The sequence below is a fragment of the Cariama cristata genome, unplaced genomic scaffold, assembly GCF_000690535.1.
Source record: "Cariama cristata isolate BGI_N322 unplaced genomic scaffold, ASM69053v1 scaffold9357, whole genome shotgun sequence".
Classification (NCBI taxonomy): Eukaryota; Metazoa; Chordata; class Aves; order Cariamiformes; family Cariamidae; genus Cariama; species Cariama cristata.
In genome coordinates, this window is record NW_009626061.1 from 60,190 (window position 1) to 81,519 (window position 21,330).

Below are 21,330 nucleotides of genomic sequence, written 5' to 3' on the forward strand. Positions count from 1 at the left end.
TTCATTTACTATACTACAAATGCACTCAGTTTCTGTGCATTTTTCTTTTATCTGAATCTCCCTTCTGTGAGAGAGAACTGTGAGGATTTGTTAGTCAGACCAGTGCCCAACTGTAAAAGGGAAATGGATAGAGACAGTAGCAATAGGAAATATAATATAAGAAGGGGGGAAAATTGTCTAGATGTTTCTAGAAATTGTTGAATATTTTATATACTTACCACAGTACTCTCTTAAAAAACAAAAGGACTGTGGTAGGATAAATCCTTAGAAGTTGAGAGAAATGAAGATAAAAGTATTTTCCTTCAACTATGACCCATCAGAAGCCAAACAGCTGTTTTTCCCATATTGTTTGATCACAGCCTTTTCTCAGCCATCTGTATTTTTCTAACTTTGAAACGGCTTTCCTTTCATTCCTTAAAATATGTTTCTAGTCATGGAAGTGGCAAGTAAAATAACCAATTTTGTTTCCTCATATGAATTTATACTTGTATATACTTGTTTTGAGGTGAATAAGAGGTCTAAGTTCTGCAAATGTTATGCATCTGTAAGACTGAGGCCATAGTTCTATATCGTTGATTTTCCCTATCTGCCTTGTAGAATCAGTATTTGCCTGAGCTTGGTTTTAAGAGACTATATGGCTTCTTAATTACTTTTTAATTCTTTTTAAAGAAAATACAAGCTATGGGCATTTTCAGAATGCCGTTTGTAAAACTATATATTTCTGTATGTGTGTTGGCCAGGACAGATTATGAATATTCATATATGATCTCTAAATTATTTTTAAACAGGTAGTTAGTGTCCTGATTTCATCCGTGATACCTGTTCACCTAGAATACTCAAAACTAATTTTACTTATGTTTAATAAGCATTTATGGCCATTATCGGTATTTATAAGCTAACAGTAGAGAAAAAATTTCCCATGAAGAGCTGGATTCTCTTAGCTTTCATACCTGAAGTTCAGATTTTAAACATAAAAATTAAACTGGAGTTTTACAGGAAAAGTTCCTAGATCAATACATAAATTCATATCTAATAATGTAATATGGAGGTCTGTCTCATTAAATCTCAAGCCCGAAGAGGAGTATCTTTTAATGGTGTAGTCAGTAACCTGTGGAATGATCTGTTACATACTCAGTCTCCATACCTAGTTTGTAGCTGCATCTTTTAAACTAAGATCTAAGTAAGATTATAGCAGTGGCCAAGCCTGGGAATTTTTGGGGGACATTGTCCTCTGATTATATATCCTATTGCAACATCAGAAAATGGGAAAAAAAAAAAAAAAGGAAATCAGTTGCTACTGTTCATTCATCAAATTAAACATGAACGCTAAAAATAATAGGTTGCTTTTTGTAGTTAAAAATGTCACAATTTTTATAAAATTACCATTCTGGACTCCGTTTCAGGATTATCTAAACCACCTCTCAGATTTGAGCAAAAGAAAAGCTTTGTGGTCTCTGTAAAACCCTAGTGTAGTTAAGATTGTAAGTCTCACAGACAATAAACTTACCTTTTAACTTAATCTATTTTGTACCCTGTCTTTTAGCAAGGTATTCATTTCTTTGTGGTAGCAGATCACAAATACTAGAAGATACTGGGGTTTTTTAGGTAGCTTGATACTATATCTTATCCTTTTGGCTGTGTATTTCACACAATATGTAATGAAAGGGAAGCTAGAGTTTTGGTAGTGTGTGGTGTTATTTTGGTTTTTACTGATTTATAGCCCTCTGAATATATAGAATATGTTGGAAAAGACAGTCTCCAAATATATTTTGGCATGTTATTATTTAAATATAAAATGAATCATATTAGATTTCTTACTAATTTCATGTGTATGCCTCATCTATATAACACAAGAAAGAAAGCAAGCAGTGCATCTGCTGATAAACATCAATTTAAGAGTCAAAATACATATAACCGTTTTCTGGGTGTTTTTGTGGCTTCATACACATAGCCATTCTGGTTTTTCTCATATCCTTATGATTCAAACAGGAGCTTTTGTCTTCATCTTACTGTGTGTAGTTATTGAGCACAAAATATTCTCAGGTAGCTTTAAAAGTAGATTGTTTGTGACATCCTTGGCAAGACTAGTGTGTTACAGTGAGAGGAAGAACTAGTGTTTGGAAGGCAGATGAATGATAAAGTCAAGTGTATGAAATTAATATCATGCAAAAAGATGTGTTCTGAAGAACATATTTGCAGTTATTGGTCTTTGAATATAAAGTATATGTATATCCATAGAGTGCATGTTTGAATACAGAAAAATAATGTACTTTGAAATATTTATCCCCACCCTGCTTTTTTTACCTTTTTAGTGTATCCACAGATTCAGAAATAAAGCTAAAAGAAGTCTTCAGGAAAGTGAAGTGCACTGAAAATCTTCATCAGCAAAGAACAGATGAAGCACTGGAGGTATCAAATAACTCAGTTGACAGCTAATATGCATATGGTCAATATAATTTAGATGCTTTGGATTCTAAGATGAAATTGAAAATGGACTAATGTTTGGTAATATTAAAGTAATTATCTTAATGCTATACTATACTGTTAGACAGTCCATGTTAGAGGAAAAAGTTGCAAATTTTGCTGAAAAACATTCTGGAAATTATGAGCAGTGAAACTTGCTTTATTGGTCCTGGTTTTAATTTTTTTTAAATTTTTTTTTTTTTTTTCTTTTCTCTGAAGCAATACATTGGGGTTAGGCTGCTTCTTACTAAAGTGGAAGAAATTCTGGGATTTCTTCAGGAGTCTTTGAAATATCGTTACTTTTCTTTAAACACTAATTATGAAAGATGAGCAATTTAAGTGAAATCCTAGTACTTCTGAAGAATGGACTGCACAGTTTAGGAGGAATTTTGGAAAAAGTAATCACAAAGATCTTAGAAACCAAATGCAAATGGAAAAGACCCCACACATTCCTCTCCTAGTACTACTGGAAACCTGGCTCAAAAATTTTGCATTTTGAAAAATAGTGGTGCTGTTTTGTACTGTGATCCTGCACTTTCTCACCTGTTTTCTCTGTGTTTGACAATTGAAACAGTGCTAGAAGAAAAGTTGTTGCAAACTCAACTTTTAAAATTCATTTTGAAGCAGAAACAAGGCAGAATCTTTTACCCAGTTCTTTTATGTTGTGGTACAAAATTATGTGATTTGCATGAAATTAAGATAACTTAACTGAGGGAAAAAATCTCTATCAGATTGAAACTTTCAAAATTAATGAAATAAAAGCACAAATACCTGTTCTGAGATTTCATGGTTTTATTACAGCTTGCTAGTGAAATTGAAATGCAGAACGATCTGGATGTTGTTCAATTACTAGAAAAAGAGTACCAAGAAAGATTAGAAGAAGAGATAGCAAAGGTATTATTTTTGTTTTGTTACTTTAAAATACGTTTTAAAAATACTGTCATTTTCATCTGCCATTTCTGACAATTCAATTACAATACCATATGCTAACTTGTGTTTGATTTATTTACAAGGAATTGTTTCATTCGGATTTTGAACAGGAAAGTCTTTTTTAAAAAAATGAAATATTTTGGATTTTTTTGTTGTCTGTCCTATTCCTAACTCATAATTTCTGCTCATGTGGGAGGTGGGGATGCTGTTTTGCTTTGACTTCAAAGAAAATAGACAACATGCAACCATAGTTGACACTAGAATTTATTTAGAAATTCCAGAGGCTTAGAGAATAGATTTCTTGCTACTTTAGGCTTAACAGCTGGTCAGTTCAAAAGATTTTGCACTTAACAGTTTCACACTGTTTTGTGATCATATTTTATTGTGCATTTTAATAGCTTGTGTAAAATGCATAATTTTTATTTGGATCTGATGACTTTCTCTAAAACACGAGAAGTAAAATTAAGATTTTATAGGTAAAGTATATTAAATTGTTAGTGGATTTACTTACTTTTTGACTTCCAGAAAGGTTTTTACTACTTTGGAGAGTGAAAAATTATCTTTGCTTTCATTATATCATGACATAAATAAAAGTCAAATTAACATGAATTAAAAATTGGAAAAAATAAAGGAATACTTCTTAAAAAGGTTTGCAATCAGAATTAAGAATGTTATAGCCAGCACTGGATGATGACATTAATTTAAGTAATCCATGTTTCTGGAGTAAAAGCTCCATTTCTCTCATCTGCTGCCAAGAAAACCCTTCTTTATGTGAAAGCAAAGCACATGATTGGCTACTGTTTTGTTAAAAGCAATTTAAGTTCAAAAAACAGGCTCACATTTTCTGGAAAGGAAGAGTTACGTATTTTCTTTTCAAGTGTAACACTTCTGTATTTATTATACTATTTTTTTCACACTTTTAGTAGCTTATGCTATAAATGGCTGTATTCTAAATCTAGAAGAGAGCTGCTCACATGATTGGAAAAGGAGGTTATTTGTATTAGAAGGAGATACTTAGCAATACAAAAGTTACTAGCCTGTTGTAACTGCAGCTATTTAATGCCAGTAGAAGTTTCTTTTTGGTTGAGTAAAATTTCTGTGCTGAGTATCAAGCACATGGTGCTGCTGTCTGTGCAGCCCAAAATTCCATGTCAGTAAAACATTTACAAAGGATGCTTGGTTAGACAGAGGAAGCTTAGCACAGCTGCACTTATGTCAGTATGCCAGGACTTTTTAAAGTCGCCTTGTAGAACCTTTTTTAAAAAAACTAGATAATTCTGTGCTAAATAATATATTTTAACTGAAAATAGCATCATAGTTTATTAAGCTACCTTAAATACAGCATGTCTGTATTTTAAGATGTGACTGTTGATGAGATTGGCAAGATGTCTCTATTCTTTTACCTTTCTGTTTTCTTCTGGGAAAAAAAAACAACAGAATCATAGTTCAGAACTTTTAGTACTTACATTTATATTATTGATGGTCAGCAATGAGTTCCCTTCAGCAATAGGAGATGCTGCAAAGCATAAACTAATACAGACTTTTCTTATTTATTCAGGTAACTGTGTCAATGAGTGTAGCATTTACCAAACAGACTGAATTGCCAGGAACTGCTAAGCAAAAGGAAGAAGAACAGACACAGATTGTACATCAACAGGGAATGCTTTTTGAAATTAAAAAGCAATACATTGAAGAAGAGGTTGACAACCCTCTTAGAAATGCAACAGAGAAAGACAATAAGCATGAAGAAGAATTGAAATCACTTTGCAAGGAACTCAGTGAAGAGTCTGGTGAGATCTACTCACGTGGAGAACAGCTTCATTCTAATACCGACTCTGGTTGTGTATTAGGACAGACCACACATGAATCGGTGATTTCGGGAGAACTTTTTTCCCGTGTCAAAGGGCTAATGGAGGAAGAAACACCGGTAAGTGTTTAATAAAAAAAAATAAAAATTGGTGCGTAGTACCATATCTAAATAATCTTCCCAATGTATTTACAGTTCATTTCAATGAGAAAACTGCAAAGAAAGAAATTAAGATGAAAATCCCATTTAAATATTTCTCTTTCAAAGGGATGTGACAACTTTACACCTAAATTATCTGCCCTTCTTTCCTGTGTTCTACCTGGCTATCATAGCATTATGCTGTGCTGTGAGGAAGGGAATATGACAGTGGTTACATGAAAACATACTATTCCGTTTCATGGATAAAGCTGTATTGCAAGCGATAAATTATATAAAGACTTTTTGCAAGCTTGGTTGTATTCTAGTGGTTATACAAGGAACAGATTAAAAGTAGTACTTAAAGGCTTTGAGTCCCTTGTCATAAAGGATATCAGCTGAACACAAAGCTTATAAAAGTAATATGTAAAATACATATTTAGTATTTCACAAACATGAGGTGAGGGTAAGGTGGAATAAATATGGTAAAAAGTACTCATAAATTTTGACTCCACAATTTGAAGTTGAATTTTTTTAAATTAAATTTGGCATTAGTTGAAGCAAAAATTACACTTTCAAATTTGTGTAACAGTTAAATGTTCAGATCTTGTATTATCTTGATAGTAGATAAACTGTAATATTCCTGTTTTATATGATACTACTCTCTCAAACTTCTGTTTTTGTACACACACTCGTACACATGCATGTCTCCCACTGTGTTTTCTGTTGAGATCCCCGCCAGTTAAAAAGCATAAGAGTTAACACTGTTCACAGTTGTTTTAAAAAACTTGTCTTTTAAATGGAGAATAATTCTAAGCTTGAACCTTCCAAGAAGCAGGCAACAAGATAATGCTTTCATGATAGCTATTTTAATTTGTGAAAGTATTTTCTAAAATTGAAAAAAGTGTCATTGAACACAAAATGCTAAAATAGTTCCAATATTTCAGCACTACAGTGAGATGACGGCATCGGACAAAGAAACATCGAGTCAGCTGTTGTTATATGAGGAACATTTGGAAGATATGCGACAGGAGCTAGTACGGCAATATCAGGAACATCAGCAGGCAACAGAATTACTGAGACAAGGGCACATGCAGCAAATGGAACGTCAAAAAGAAAATCAAGAGCAACTCTTAGCAGAGCTTGAGAGTCTTAAAGTGCAATTAGCTGAGGTAATACGGAGTTTGACTCTAAGTTAACATGGGTTAACAAAGGGACATCACTAGGCAGATTTATATTTATTTACACTTGTATCTCTCTGTATATTGAGACACATGCACGTATTTACTATATGCATGCATACACATCCATGTGCAAACACACACATACCTAGTCCTGTGTGTGTATATATACAAACACATATATGTATAAAAGGCATATTTCTTTAATCGAAGCTTAGCCACTGATGGGTCAGTTTAGACTTCTGTAAACCTGGAGAAAACTTGCAGTCCTGCAAAGCAGCCAGAGGAGTGAGTGAGTGCAGATGCTTTGAAAACCATGCCACCTTCCAGATACATGGCCCTGTGCAGGATGCGGTCTAACATCCATTTACATCAATGAAGACACCAGCCATGGCTAGAAATACTATAGAATTCTTAATTTTTCCTCATCTCCACTTGAGGCCATGAACTCGAACAGTATCGGTAGCTTCCTGCAACAACATGTTTTGGCTTTTTTGCCTTTTTTGCCTTTTTTTTTTTTTTCCCCTAAGTAGTGGGAGATGAAGTCCTTACTGACTGTTAGAATGAAACGAAATCTGTGGGGTTTGGTGGGAAACAACGCTGTGTCTTTGCCTTTTTAAACTTAACTTTCTATTACTCTGCATCTGTTCAAAACCTACAGTACGTATGCTAATGAAACTCATTAATTTAGCTTAATTATTAAGTCTTGAAAAATAAAGTCATTTATAGACTTGTCTTCAAGGATTCCTTCCCTTGAAAGACAAAGTAAGCAGAATCCAGAAGAATTTGTGTTGCTCTGATTTAATTTCAACTATGTAACATTGCAGAAATGCACATGGAAATAGCAGTCAGTGAATTCTAAAATTCTTTGACTTCACTGTGGAGCGGAGCTTTAGGTTCCTTCAGACCTTATCCAAACTTGGTTCTGTTCTAAGTTTGGGCTCAAGGATCTTGGGAATCTAGAGAGCCAGTCACTTGTATGGTAGGTGTCTTTTCCAGCAATGTCAGGTGTCTGTTTCTCCTAGCTGCTTTACATAGGTGTCTTTCTATTGTTTATCCTGATAATCTTTTGTTTCGGTCTATACATCCTTTCTCCTTTTACCTCTCTGTCAATTTGCAACTGCATCTTTCGTCAGAGATTGCAAATTCTTGAAAATGGTAAAAAGCGTTATCATAGATCGTGATAAAAACCAGTATCATACATTAAGTACGACTTAGACTGCTGGCTTTTCTTCAGTTTTTAATACCAAGAATGTTTATCCATAAGAATCATATAGGAAAGTATGCATTGCGTTTAAGCCATGAATACTTCTAGCTCTTCTAAAAGAGAGTGTGTGTAGACTTTTTCTAAAAAGAACTTATTTTCGTCTTTTTTTCATGTGCAAAACGTGTACTATAGCATGTAATAGCCAGACATTCCTTCCAGTTTGCATTGTGACCACTGTGTTTCATAAAGAGCATAAAAATTGTACGAAAATCTTAAAGAAGGTGTACGATACCGGAAGTATTTATTAGCTGTATTCCATTCTAGAAAGCTTTCAGTGTCTTTGTAACCATTTAAAGAGGTGGACTGAAATTTCATTGTGCAAAATACGTAAAAAATTAGAAGTGACAGGACTCAGTAATACTCAGAAACTTAAAAAATTGTGTGTGCCTCTGTAACGCTTCTTTCTTAGCGTGTCTCAATGGAGAATGACAACCTGATTGCAGAGAGAGAAAGAATGCTTTTAGAAGAATTGGAATCATTAAAACAACGTTCTGTACCCGGAAAAGAGAGGCTGCTACAAAACAGCAGCACACAAACAGAGGTAAATATGGACTTTGACTTTCTTGGCAGGTGTGGCATGTAAAACCAGTAAGGTTCCTTTTCGCTACTACTCTTTTTATGTAATATATTTTCCTAAAATATGTTGGGTGTTGCTTGAACAGAGCAGGTTTAAGAATCAAAAGGTGGTACTGGTAGACATAGTTTTTTCTTCAGGTAAGCAGAAGCTAGTTTAGCAGCTTGAAGGTGGGGATTATTAGTATAGCTATTTGCTAAGGTGAACTCACATTTTCATATTGCTATAGCAACACCAACGGAAAATACAAGGACTGTTTAATCAGCATTACAAAGTTCCTTCTAATAGGTCCTGCCTTGGATTTCCTGTTTTGTTTTTATGTTAATTTTTCCACGTAGGAAGGGTATTTCTTGATCTGTAATTTGCTGCAGAAGTTTTATTAACAAAACATAACTAATTTAGGTTTTAAATTCCATTTTCTACTGCGTATAAGAAGAATATGTTGATTCTGGCATGACAGGATTTCTGTCCTTTTTGTCTTCTCTCCCTCTGCAAAAATTTACTCAGAATGAAAATGAAAACCAAAATGATGTGAGAGAGCAAACCTTTGAGCATGAAGGTGGAGGAAGAAAGCCTGATGAAACCTCTTCAGTTCATCTTTCTAAAGAAAGGTGCTTAGAACTCTTAAGAAAACACTTTTTAAAAAATTTTGAGACTCATGTTCTTGTTGTTAAATTAATAATATTTATAAGCTTTGTTCTGACTGATGATAATGGCATTTTTTATTCTAGATAACCATATTTCTAAGTTTTACATACTTTGGATTAAACCATGTCTTACTTTTTATAAAGCTTAGCAAAGTAATGGCATAGATGATGAGGCAGATCATAGCTTATTTTACTGTATCTTTGGTATTACATACATACAGAATCATATACATCATTTACACACATATTTGTATACACATTGTATGTACACATATGAAATAAGTTTTTATGAATATGATTGCTGTGTTTGATAGTACCTTTTGATTATTCTGTAACTTTTTTGATCTGTGTAGAGGATCAATCTTTTTAATTGTTGCTTTGAGAAAAAAGTAAGTTTACAATGAATACCAGGAAAATGTAGACCCCCTGTTTTAAAAGAATAACTAGATAAAATACTAAGATAAAAGTAGAAATGTTGATAAATATTTTGACTTTTACATATTTTGTAAAAAGAACTGACTTTTAACACAAATGTGCTTTTAATATTTCTGTGCATGATGTGGGTTTTAGTCTTAAAAAAGAAATCTCAGTTTTACTGTTTCAACTGTACATCTTTCCTGGTTGCAAGGGTGTATAAGGGATAAAAACACTTTGAAAGCAGGGGAAAATCAAAGGACTGACTACTTTCTGTCCTGCAGGCATGTTTTTCAGAAGGCTAATGAAAAACTCATGAAGATTCTTTTAGAAGTTGTGAAGACAACTATGGCAATGGAGGAGACAATTGGCCGCCATGTTATTGAGTTACTGGATCGGTCTGGGAAGGTCCAGCCTTCCAAACCAGCTGGATGGGACACAGAAACAGAGGAGTCAGTAAAACCCTGTATCCATGTGGGCTATGGAAAAGGTAGATAGTGTGATTTTCCATTTCATAACAAATAACATTTGCATACTCTTATTATATATTTAAATTAACTTAGTTTTGAAAATTTTAATTAAAAATAAACTTCCTTTAAAAAAAAAAACCTACTTGTCATTTGTATGCATATGACATCTCTGCTTAAGAGACAATGTTTCAGGAGTTGTCTGGGTCATGTCCCAAGTCAATTATGATTCATATCTAGGGTCATGTTGCAAAGCCTGCAACAGAATGGGAAAGTGATTGAGAAATACAAAAATGAATGTGTTCCTGTTGAAGGAGGCAAAGAGAAAGAGAATGAAACATAGCTCCATGGCATCTTCCACCGACTTGATGCCGTCCTCTGTGTGTATGGGGAATGGGAACTAGTGTCAAAGGCTGTATCTCTACTAGTACACTTAATGTACGTAGGAATGTTTCTGGTCACTGAGGCCAACTGGCATGGGACAGCCTATCTATCTCTCTCTCTATATATATCTGTGCTTGTGGACTTCCTTAGCCTCCTGAAGAGGATGGTTACCTGTAAATAGCCTTTTGGAAGCAGTTCCAGGAGCCTTCTAACTGCCAAGACCTACCAGTCAGCTGTTTGAAGGAGCGCTAGTTGGCACAAGCCTAAAAGAGCATTTTATTGTTGTAGTGAATTGCTTACCAGTGTCTAAGAACTCTCCCATGCTCTGTTTAATTTCCTCTGATTGTACTAGGGTAGTGTCTGTCCATTTCTCTTTTTGGCAAGAATAGGCACTCTGTCATGTTCCCATTTAGGTACCACTTAGGTGTCATTGACGTTATGTACATTCGTCTTGGATCTTATGGCTAGGCAGTGTACAACAGTTCAGCCCCAAACACATTATACATCTAATTTGGCTGGAATTTTAACTACTGTGAATAAGAAAAGGAACTGGAAGTTTAATACTACATTTCAATATTAAGAAAGCATCTACTACAGGGTAATAACAGAAATGGTAAAAGAAGATGAACTTTACCTCTTTCATTCAAAATGTAGATTATTAAATATTATTGATTCCCTCTGGCTTTAAATATAGGTCACATTGAGCCTTGGGGCAATTTAAGAAAGAATGTGTGAGTTTGTAGCACAGTGACGTCTCTCTCAGTTGATTATTCAGAAGGTTATCTGCAGTGAAATGTGTACAGCTGCAGTCTAAGAATTCTTGTATTTTTCAAGTTAACAGTACTTTTATGCTTCTACTGCTGTTTCATTAAAAAAAACCCTTATAACTTTAGTTTTCTGCACATTTTGCTGTATTTAATTGTGAGGAAAATTATTTTTTGGAAACTCAGACTTTTGAGGCTTTGCCTTTTTTCCCAAATTTTGGGTTGGATAACTGAGCCTCTGACCTTAATTTTTGATACTTGTCCAGGAGACTTTAAAGATTGAGAACATCTGCTACTATAATTGAAGGAATCACTTCTTTCTAAATGAAGTATTCTTGAACTTTACTTTGGGATGGAAAACAAATAGAGTTTACTTATGTTACAGAATCACTGAATCGGTTTGGTTGGAAGAGACCTCTGGGATCATCGAGTCCAACCTTAGCCCTAACACAACCATGTCAACTAGACCATGGCACTAAGTGCCACGTCCAGGCTTTTCTTAAACACCCCTAGGGATGGTGACTCCACCACCTCCCTGGGCAACCCATTCCAATTTCTGTGAAGAAATGCCTCCTCATTTCTAGCTTGAACTTCCCCTGGTGAAGTTAAAGCAGTTAAAAGTATCTTCCCCCACTGGCAGCTATTTTCCACACAGTCTCCTAGCTAGATGGTAGAAGGAGCAATGACCAGGCTCAAAGTTTACCATGACCTCCTTATGTTTTCTGAGGGAGTCTTAAATTTTAGGTAAACTGCATTTTAAATAATTTTTCTATATTAAAATCAGCAATTTACAAATATTCCTTACATTCTTTGTGTTCACATTGTATAGTTTAAGCTGTGTAAAAAAGCATTGGGATTTTCACAACATACATTGCTCAAAGAGATAAAAACGTATTCTGGTTATGAAGGCAGTGATCGCAGGTTGTCGCAGTTACATATATTGTGGTATTACCGAGTGCATTCACTGAACCTAGTTCATGGTTGTATCGTGCCTATTCAGAGAACACGTACTGTTGCTTTTCTCCCTCGTTCTCATTTGCTGAGAATGCTGCTCCCTTTTCTTAGATAATATATACATAACTGTGTGTTCAAAGTGCTAATATGTGATTGTTGCCCTTCACTATTTTCATATGTGCTTGCTCTGTACGGGCATGTACAATGCACCATACATGCATTTGCTTTTTGCCTGCTCTTGCACAGCAATGTGTATACTTGTATGTGTCAATAATTAACAATTCTTTATATGGACTACTTGCATTACATATACGTAGAAAAACACAGTTTAAAAAGTACCTGTATTTGGTATTTTGGGTGGATACAATATAGACTTATGCCTGGCTTTCATAATACTACTGTCTAAACACACAACAGGGCCAGTAATTGGAATGTATTGTTAATTTCTTATCAAACCTTCTGATGAAAGAGTACTCTCTTTAATAGAAGAGAACTCTATTCCATTCTGCTAGTGATGAAAGTTGACTGGTTTAGGTTGTGTTTGCTATTAGTGTATTTTGAAGAGGCATGTAAGGTTTCACTATTCTGTAACAAATCCTGGTGGATGACAGGCTAGACACGAGTCAGCAATATGCACTCGCAGCCCAGAAGGCCAACCGCATCCTGGGCTGCATCAAGAGGAGTGTGGCCAGCAGGTCGAGGGAGGTAATTCTGCCCCTCTATTCCACTCTGGTGAGACCCCACCTGGAGTATTGCATCCAGCTCTGGAGCCCTCAGCACAGGAAAGACATCGACCTGTTGGAGAAGGTCCAGCGGAGGGCAACTAAAATGATCCGAGGGCTGGAGCACCTCTCCTGTGAAGACAGGCTGAGAGAGTTGGGATTGTTCAGCCTGGAGAAGAGGAGGCTTCGAGGTGACCTCATTGCGGCTTTCCAATACCTGAAGGGGGCCTGCATGAGAGATGTGGACAGACTTTTTAGCAGAGTCTGCTGTGACAGAACAAGGGATAATGGTTTTAAACTAAAAGAGGGTAGATTTAGACTTGACATAAGGAAAAAATTTTTTACAATGAGGGTGGTGAAGCACTGGAACAGGTTGCCCAGAGAGGTGATGGAAGCCCCATCCGTGGAGGCATTCAAGGTCAGGCTGGATGGGGCTCTGAGCAACCTTATCTAGTTGGAGGTGTCCCTGCTCACTGCAGGAGGGTTGGACTAGATGACCTCTAAAGGTCCCTTCCAGCCCAAACGATTCTATGATTCTATGAAAGCAATATATCTGTTATTGTAATGCCCCTCCTTGGTATAGAGTGGCATTCAGCCTGTCCACATAGCAGTTGCTTATTTCAGTATTCTTTTTTGCATGTTTTCTAGCATTCAGAAATAATTTTGAAAGGAGGAGAAACCAAAGAAAAAAGTGAGGATTAAAGAAGACCCAAGCTTACAGTGGCTATAATGGGTGAATGTATAGTTTGTAATGTATCTCTGAGATTGTATTCAGAGTTCTGGTTTTTTCCTTTCAAAATGATACAGCAGCATACTTGCTGTGTACGTCGTTCTGCCACTGGGGTCAGACAGCCATAGTAGCAGTCGTACTGTTTCATCAGCTGAAGTATTTGATCCGGCTTCAAATGGAATTAAATGACAAATTCTGTCAGTGTTTTCAGCAACAGGACTGTTGTTATTCATTTCCTATACTTCCACTGAATGGCCTGAGAGGACATAAGCTTTTGAAATTTTTTTCCCCATTGTTTTCTGGAAGTAAGAAATAGGTAGACACTACTTTTGTATTTTAACCTGTGCAAGTTATTGTATTTTCTAATACCTAGCCAAACAGATCTTCCTTTTTAATTACTTAGGAAATTTGTAGGAATAAATTTGTACCAATAAAAAGCTAATAATAAAATAGAAAAAAATAATGTGTAATAAAATAAATTCTCTCTCACCTTCTGAACATGATCCATATTTATTGACAAGCAAAACTCAGCTTACTGGTTTTGCTGAGTTTCAGCATTTTAAAAAGCTGAATCGTTAAGGTCACATACTTATAACCACAACCTGATTTATAGAGCATGTCAAGGTTTATCTGGGACCTTGCCTACGTTATTGGCTAACACAGGATTTTATTTGTAGCAGAGTGAGTAAAGTTCAAATTTCAGTCATAAAACATATCGTTGGAAGTGAACAGCATTTGTGCAAAGTAACCCAGTGAGTTAATTACATCTGGAGATTTGGGCCAGGAATCATTGTGAAAGAGCCAGCAGGCTTTGCTGTTCTGCCTCAGATGTTGTACCTTAGGTAGAGGGACTGCAGTAATGCAGGTTACTCTGGAGAAGCCTGTGCAGTTATGGCATTCCTTGAACATTAAACCTTCTTACCTACTTTCTGAGCTCCGTGTTTCCAGTGTACCAGGAGCAAGGTTGTAAATAGCTTTTATACACTGAACCGCCATAAAACTGATTTTTTTTTTTATTTTTAACGTGTAACCCCTAACCTTAATTCCTCAGTGGAATCCCAGGAGTAAACGAAGATACTAACTCTACATGACGCAAAGTATGTGTTGCTTCATAAATGTCAGTTGGCAGCTCATAAACAACTTCTGTATCTGAAACTTCTGAGTAAGCACTGTATAATTAAGCACTTTTCTTAAGGTTTAGTGAGCCATGACATCTGATATGCTGAACTGCAAGCTTTGTGGCAAAGGAAACAATACGAACCTTTGTTGCGGTGCATTTGGGTTTTTTTGTCACAAGAGAGAGTTTACACAAGGAGAAGACATTTTTACTTGGACCGGTTCTATTCTATTCATTATTTTGTGTTGACTGAAAAAGAAAATTGGCGGACAGAGAATTTGGTTTTAGTTCTGTTGAGGTGGGACATTGAACAGAATTACAAGGATTAGTAAAATGGGGGTTAGACAATCAGCTGCCAGGAGTAGTTAATAAGACTTGACAAAATTTCTATTTCTTGCTTCCAGCACTGAAAATCTTCTGGAAACATGCTGTACTAAGATGCTGTGTACTAAGACCATTTTCAGGGGAAAAAGATATGGAGATTTTCACTTTGCAATTAGGAAGACATTTAATGTGAACTCCTATTCTTAAGTATCACTTTCTAGAAATTATAATACGAGCATCTGCATTTTAGCCTTTGCCATTGATTTTTCTATTTGAGTTGCCAACCCCTACAGTATAAACAGAATTATTACAGGATTTTTATTCATTTGGTACATTTTGTTTTTCCATCTTTGAGAGTAGTTACTTTATGTGGCAGCTCTTTTTTTCTTTCCTCAATTTTTATAGTTATATTTCAGGTAAATTATGATTTGTTCTGAGATTTTTCATATAACAAAACTATATTTTAACATTGATTTATATTGTATTTATCCAGAAGAAATGGAAGCAAATTACAAAAGAACTGACATATGCAAAACAGGAGTTTAAAGTCTTGTTATGAGTTCTTGGAGGCCAGATTGTACTGTTCTGGTCATTGGCAAGAAGAAGTAATAATATTAGCAATACTGTTTGTGTAATACAATATTACGGACCTGGCTTTTAAAACCTTACATTCTGAGCAGGCATCAGTGTTTAACATTTTCTCTAAAAGTTTCCAGATAGCCAGAAGTTCAGATGATTTTGCAACAGACTGCCAGTTTCTACAGTTATTTTGTATAATGTTTATTTTTGTATTTGACATACACTCATCATTGCACAATTCAGCTGTACCTCTCAAGCAAATAATTTACTAAAATATAAGGGTTATAGAACATGAATTATGGGTTATGCCTGAGAAGGAAGACAGGAACATTACACAGATAATTTGTACTCCGTCAAGAAACAATTAGATTGTGCAATAACATGTTATTGTTTTATCTTGTTTATAGCTGTGCTACTGTACTGTGGGCTTTTATTTTGTGAGATCTCTGAAGCTAAGCAGGGTCTTGCCTGGTCAGTACTTAAGATGGGTGGCCTTCAAAGAGCATCAGGTGCTGCAGTAAGTGTGTCGGTGGCTCAGTAGGGAGTATGTTTTCCTTCAACTCAATATTTAACCAATATTTGGCACAGCATTTGGAAATACTTATGCCGCTGGATGTTCATCTTAAATGAAGGTCCTTTCTACTCTGAGGATATTAAAGCTTCTGCATCACTATTGATATTTTGAGACACCCAGAACCAACCTAAATTTGGGTGGTGAGAAATCAGAATGCTATTGAATAAAAAATGTGAAATTGTTAATTTTGCAGCCTTCCTTACACTGCATGGGGATGGAATATTAGGATGTTATGGGAAAGCCTTTATGCTTTTATTGCAAACATTTTGCTGTGCTGGCAGAAAATTACTGCCAGCTACTGCTAGGGTGACTCCACACAGTAGTTTGTGACTGAAGTTCCAAAGTGCAATAGCCCAAAGTGCTTTGAAATCCTGTGTAGATGAAAGGTGCCATGTGAATGTATATTCTATTGATCTGGTTATTCATTCCATTCATGCATATAGTGTGCTGCTGTTTTTTCCCTTTGGAGTGTGAAAAGAGTTTGTAACGTTATGCCTGACGTATCTAAAAGGAGATACGAAACAGTAATGATATAACTAAAGGAAAAAAACTTACTAAATACATCTGCATTTTAAAAATCTTAGCAATTGTAAAAGTAAACAAAACAAAACCTTTCTAAAGTAAAATTGCTGTAGATTAGTTTGTTGTGTATGGGTTGTATATACACCTGCATCCATAATGAAATAAATGTGTAGATGTTATTAACAGAATGTTTGCAGGTATGAAAGTATAGAAAGTAAACCAGGCAGTTAATCATGTTGTAACTTGTTAAAAAAAAACTAAAAGCTGAAACTAGAATCTGACTTTCTTGCTAGGCTCAGACACCACCACCAACAGGACTCTTATTTGGAAGACACGTTATTTGCATGCCTGGTTAAGAGGCAAGAGCAAGTATAAGGAAATTGTATCCAACAAGAGTACTAGCTACATTTTTAAAGGCAATTTGTAAAATTGACCTATTATAATTTCATTTCAATTTTTGTAGCTAAACAAACTGTTCCAGTTCAGCAGTCACAATCGATGGAGTAACCAGGAACTTAAATTCAGAGATAACCCAGTATTGCAACTTTATTGCTAAACAGACATTGACTATTCTTAAGTCATTTCGTCATACTGCTGTTTCCCAGGTATTTTTTTGAGAAAATCTTAAGCAAAACCAACATCGAATTGTTTAAAAAAAATCCCACCAAAACTTTTACTTTATTTTATTTTAAATATATTTCAGAAATATACTTAATTAAAATAAACTTATTTTTAAAAAACTACTGTATTCTTATTTCATACTGAAAGTGTGATTTTTTAAAACATCTCAGGAGTTTACTTTCACTTGTCTTGCTTAAATACAGCCCTGAATTCTAAATATGGCATACTTAGTGTTTTCTAGATGAATTGATATCAGTTTAATACCATAGGCAAACTGTGTCTCTTGCCTTTCAGACAGAATGCATAATGCCCTTAAACGGAATCAGACCTCAGGAAGATTGAGACATAGGCGGGTCCCATGTGGCCCATCAGCAGGGACAGTTACAGTCCCCCTGCACTGCACTTGATTTGATCAGCTACTCATTTTCATCGATTTTCAGTTCACTAATAATGATGCTGAATTTTGATGTGCTTTATTCTAGTCTGTTTGTCCTGAGAAGCTGTCTGAGTTACATGCGTGTCTTTCCCTTTACTCACTTGAGTCTGTGCTTTTAAATCACTAACCTTAACAGTTTTGCATTAATGCACGCTAACATAGCTGGGCATTGGTGAAACGGGGACTGACAGTCTGGTTTGGTTTTTTTTTTTTACTTGGTTGTATTTTAAAGACAATCTTGCAAGTCGTTACTGCAAGTTACTCAAAGTAGTAGGGTTACGATAGTAACAAAGATTTGAAGATGAGCCTCAGAGCCCAAAAGCATACTGAAAGGATGTCTAAAATATTCTCTGTTAGTATCTCCTTTTCTCTTTCCAAAACCTTCTACTTGTTTTTAGTTAACACATTGTGTATCTTGTTTGTGTAAGTTTTACTATGCAATATTTCCCTTTCTGTCTTTGTGACCAATACAAATATTTTAATCGTTTTATGACTTGTCTTTCTAATCATAACTCATATGTACAGTTTTTCATGCTTTGAAGTGCTAAGAGTCTCTGTGAAAAGGTAACTATTGTTTTTCCAGAGTCCTGTTCCTCATATCATGGTAGTAGTATGGGAGATGATGATATTAACATGTGGTCAGGAGCAACAGATGAAGTACTACTCAGCCAACATCTTGCAGAAAGTGGAGTGGAAATAGATCCTGAAAATGAAGAACTCGTTCTGAATATTAGTTCTCGACTACAAGCAGCTGTTGAAAAGCTTCTGGAAGCTATCAGTGAAACTTCAAATCAGGTAGAGTAATCTAATATTGAATCATTTTGAATTTTATGTCTCTTTTTTTTTTTTTCCCCCTTTATTTTTCTCATGAATGTGTTTTTATAAGCCTAAAACCTGGAGGCTCATTTAGAAAGCTGAAACAATGCTTCAGGTGCCTACACCCAAAAAAGTCTGCTCCAGCATGACCTTACTGATGAATTTAGGTTCGTGTTAGAAATCTGCTTTGGACTGCAGAGGAATCTTGAATTTGGGCATGTTTATCAGTCTAGGGCACTTTTACATTGCTCACGGGGGTCATCTGCATTCTACTGCAATCCAGAGATGAGACAGGAGTTGGGTTTTTTGTATTTAGGTGTAAAATGTGTAAAACATTACTGGAAATGAAGGACAAAAAAATCTGTGATGCTGAAAGTAGTATGAACATTCAGCTGTCTAATACTTGAAAAGTTTTAAACATTTAAGTGTTTGTTGCTTTTGAAAAATACTTCAAACATGAAGCTGACACTCTTAAAAAATTTTTTTTAGAAAAAAAAGGTAAAAGACTGATTTGATTTGTGACTTACTAAAGTTAAAAGTAACTTAAATACAAATTCAGTGAACCTCCCTCTGGCTTGCTAAAGCAAGTAGTCTGGTGGATCAATTTCTGTATTGCATTTATTTGCAAACTCATTCTGCAACAACTCCCTTCTGATTGAGCGTGAGTTCAATTAAAAAGAGATGTTTGGCTTTTTGAGGTCTTTTTTCAGCTTAAGGCATAGCATTACATAATAGTGAGAAAGGATACACAGATACTCCAATATAGGGAGTTCTTAAAAAAAAAAAAAGGCATTTGTTTTAAATCTTGCATTTAAAGAGCAGATGATACAGACGAAGAAAAACAACTTCAAAGTTTTACAATAGTTAAGAATTCATGCTGCGATTATAAAGTATTGTCAATTATTTATTCCACTTGGTGGTGCTTTTTTCTGAACATTTTACTGCTAATGTTTAAATGCAGTAGTTTTATACATAGCCCTAAATTATTTTACTTTTGTACCTGAAATTTTTGCATTAGTTTTCATGATGCCAGTGAAAGTACTCAGTGTATTCTAAGCAGCTTATTTTTCTTTATTGTTAGCTGATCAAGAAAGTTCATTTTCCCTTCATAGCTTTGTAGCTGAGGCCTTGCCAATACCAACAAGAGTGTTATGTTTTTGCTCAAACATATACACACACATTTTCTTCATTAATATGAATTATACAGACGTGGATTTATCCCTGATGATCATATCTGTTTGGGGTTTTTTTAAAGTTAATAAAATGTTAACTTGTTTACATGTTTTCCCATGGTATTAAGTATAAATATGGACATCTTTTCTGGCTGTTCTGTAGAGGTACTTTGCAAGCGTTCAAGCTTGTCTGCTTTGCAATGTCTGTTGTGTGCTTACTGGATTATATGCTGTTCCCGTATATACCAAGGGTTTGTAGGTGACTTGACAATTATTTTTAAATATTCAGAAACTGAATACTTTGTTATTTCTACTTTGCAATATTTTAATCTAAAACTAATTACAGGCAGAAAAGATTTTAACCTTTCCTCTTAATCAGTTGCGTTGTGCATACAGATATGTACTCGTTATTCAAATGAACTGTAAAGGTTGTCAGAAACCTGGCAAAATCTTCAAAGTAACTATTTGAGACCTGTCTGAACACACACTTTCAGACCTGAAGTGCAGTTTGAATCTTTTCAGGCAAGGCGTATAGTGGGTGTATTAATTCAAATTCCACCTGCCGGTGTTATTTATAGGTAAATAAATCAGGCCACTCCCCTGAACTCTTAAGGTTGGGAGATACTAACAGGAAGCCTTTAAACTAGCAGAGTTTGAGGAAGTTCTTCCTGTTGAATTAACTCCAAGAACAAGAATGAAGGCAAATAACAACATATCTGTATTTATCTTTCATTTGCCGTAGTGGAGATGGAAAATAATTTCTAGTTTCTGTTCTGCTAGTTTGCTTGTCTGCTACAGCGTACCTGTGCAGGTAAAACAAAATTATACTTCCTTGCCTTGGAAATTACCTGCCAGCTGCTATTGGAAGATTTCTGTTGCTTTTTCATGTGAAACTTATCTAAGAAGAAGTACCATACGAAGTTTTCTTGCACCTCTCTCTATTTTGGATTAATCCACTCCTGAATTACTCTGCTTAAGAATGTGATCTGAGGCTTAAATTCTGAGTAAGATTGTCACCGACGGTGCTGGTATATGTCTTTATACTGTTAAATGTACGTGTTCTGTTACAAATTCCTGTTAGAAATTTCTAAAACCAGCCTAGCTGGTCCAAAATACCCATGTGACATTTGAGAAGACAGCAACAGCAATATTTTTGGAATGGATTCTTACTGCACGTACTGGGCATCTAATCTGTTTAGTGGTTTGTGGACTGAAGGCCAAGAAGAAGATACATATGAGGTTGAATCTCGTGTGCCTTTACCACATCCTTTTCCTTTCACTGAACACTTGGATGAGAATAATTCTGTAGTTGTAAATACTTCAATTTTTCACTTCAGCCACAAAAAAGACAGGCACATTTTAAAAGTTGTCTCTAAAATCTCCTTGCCGACACCACCATATTCAGTAAGTATAAAAGTTTTTAAAAGAAATTGTATTTTAGACCAGCTTAAATAGAAGAGAATGCAGTGAAAAATGATATAAACTTGTCTCTATTATGTACTGCTGACAAGTTTTTTTCCTATAGACAGTTTTTAATGGGCACTGAAAAAGCTTTAATTACACAATTCTCTGTTCCTTTCTAACAAAAAGAAATTTATCAGACAGAGATATATGTTGAATTACAGAGATCTGAGATCTTTTTAAAGCACCTCAGTGTTACTTATTAAATTAAATTTTTCTCACTGTGACTAATTTGGGGGGGGGGGGGGGGGGGTGCAGGCAGTTAAAAT

At 35.2% G+C, this 21,330-nt stretch overlaps 1 protein-coding gene across 1 annotated transcript in view; it reads left to right on the forward strand.

Moving 5' to 3' along the window:
* AKAP9 (A kinase (PRKA) anchor protein 9) overlaps window positions 1-21,330 on the forward strand; it is an 86,062-nt gene that overhangs the window by 24,836 nt on the left and 39,896 nt on the right. Inside the window, exons 14-21 of the mRNA XM_009703869.1 lie at window positions 2,313-2,409; window positions 3,265-3,357; window positions 4,952-5,320; window positions 6,283-6,507; window positions 8,193-8,324; window positions 8,865-8,968; window positions 9,703-9,908; window positions 18,196-18,407. Coding sequence (XP_009702171.1) covers window positions 2,313-2,409; window positions 3,265-3,357; window positions 4,952-5,320; window positions 6,283-6,507; window positions 8,193-8,324; window positions 8,865-8,968; window positions 9,703-9,908; window positions 18,196-18,407 — 1,438 coding nt within the window. The remainder of the gene's footprint in view (window positions 1-2,312; window positions 2,410-3,264; window positions 3,358-4,951; window positions 5,321-6,282; window positions 6,508-8,192; window positions 8,325-8,864; window positions 8,969-9,702; window positions 9,909-18,195; window positions 18,408-21,330) is intronic.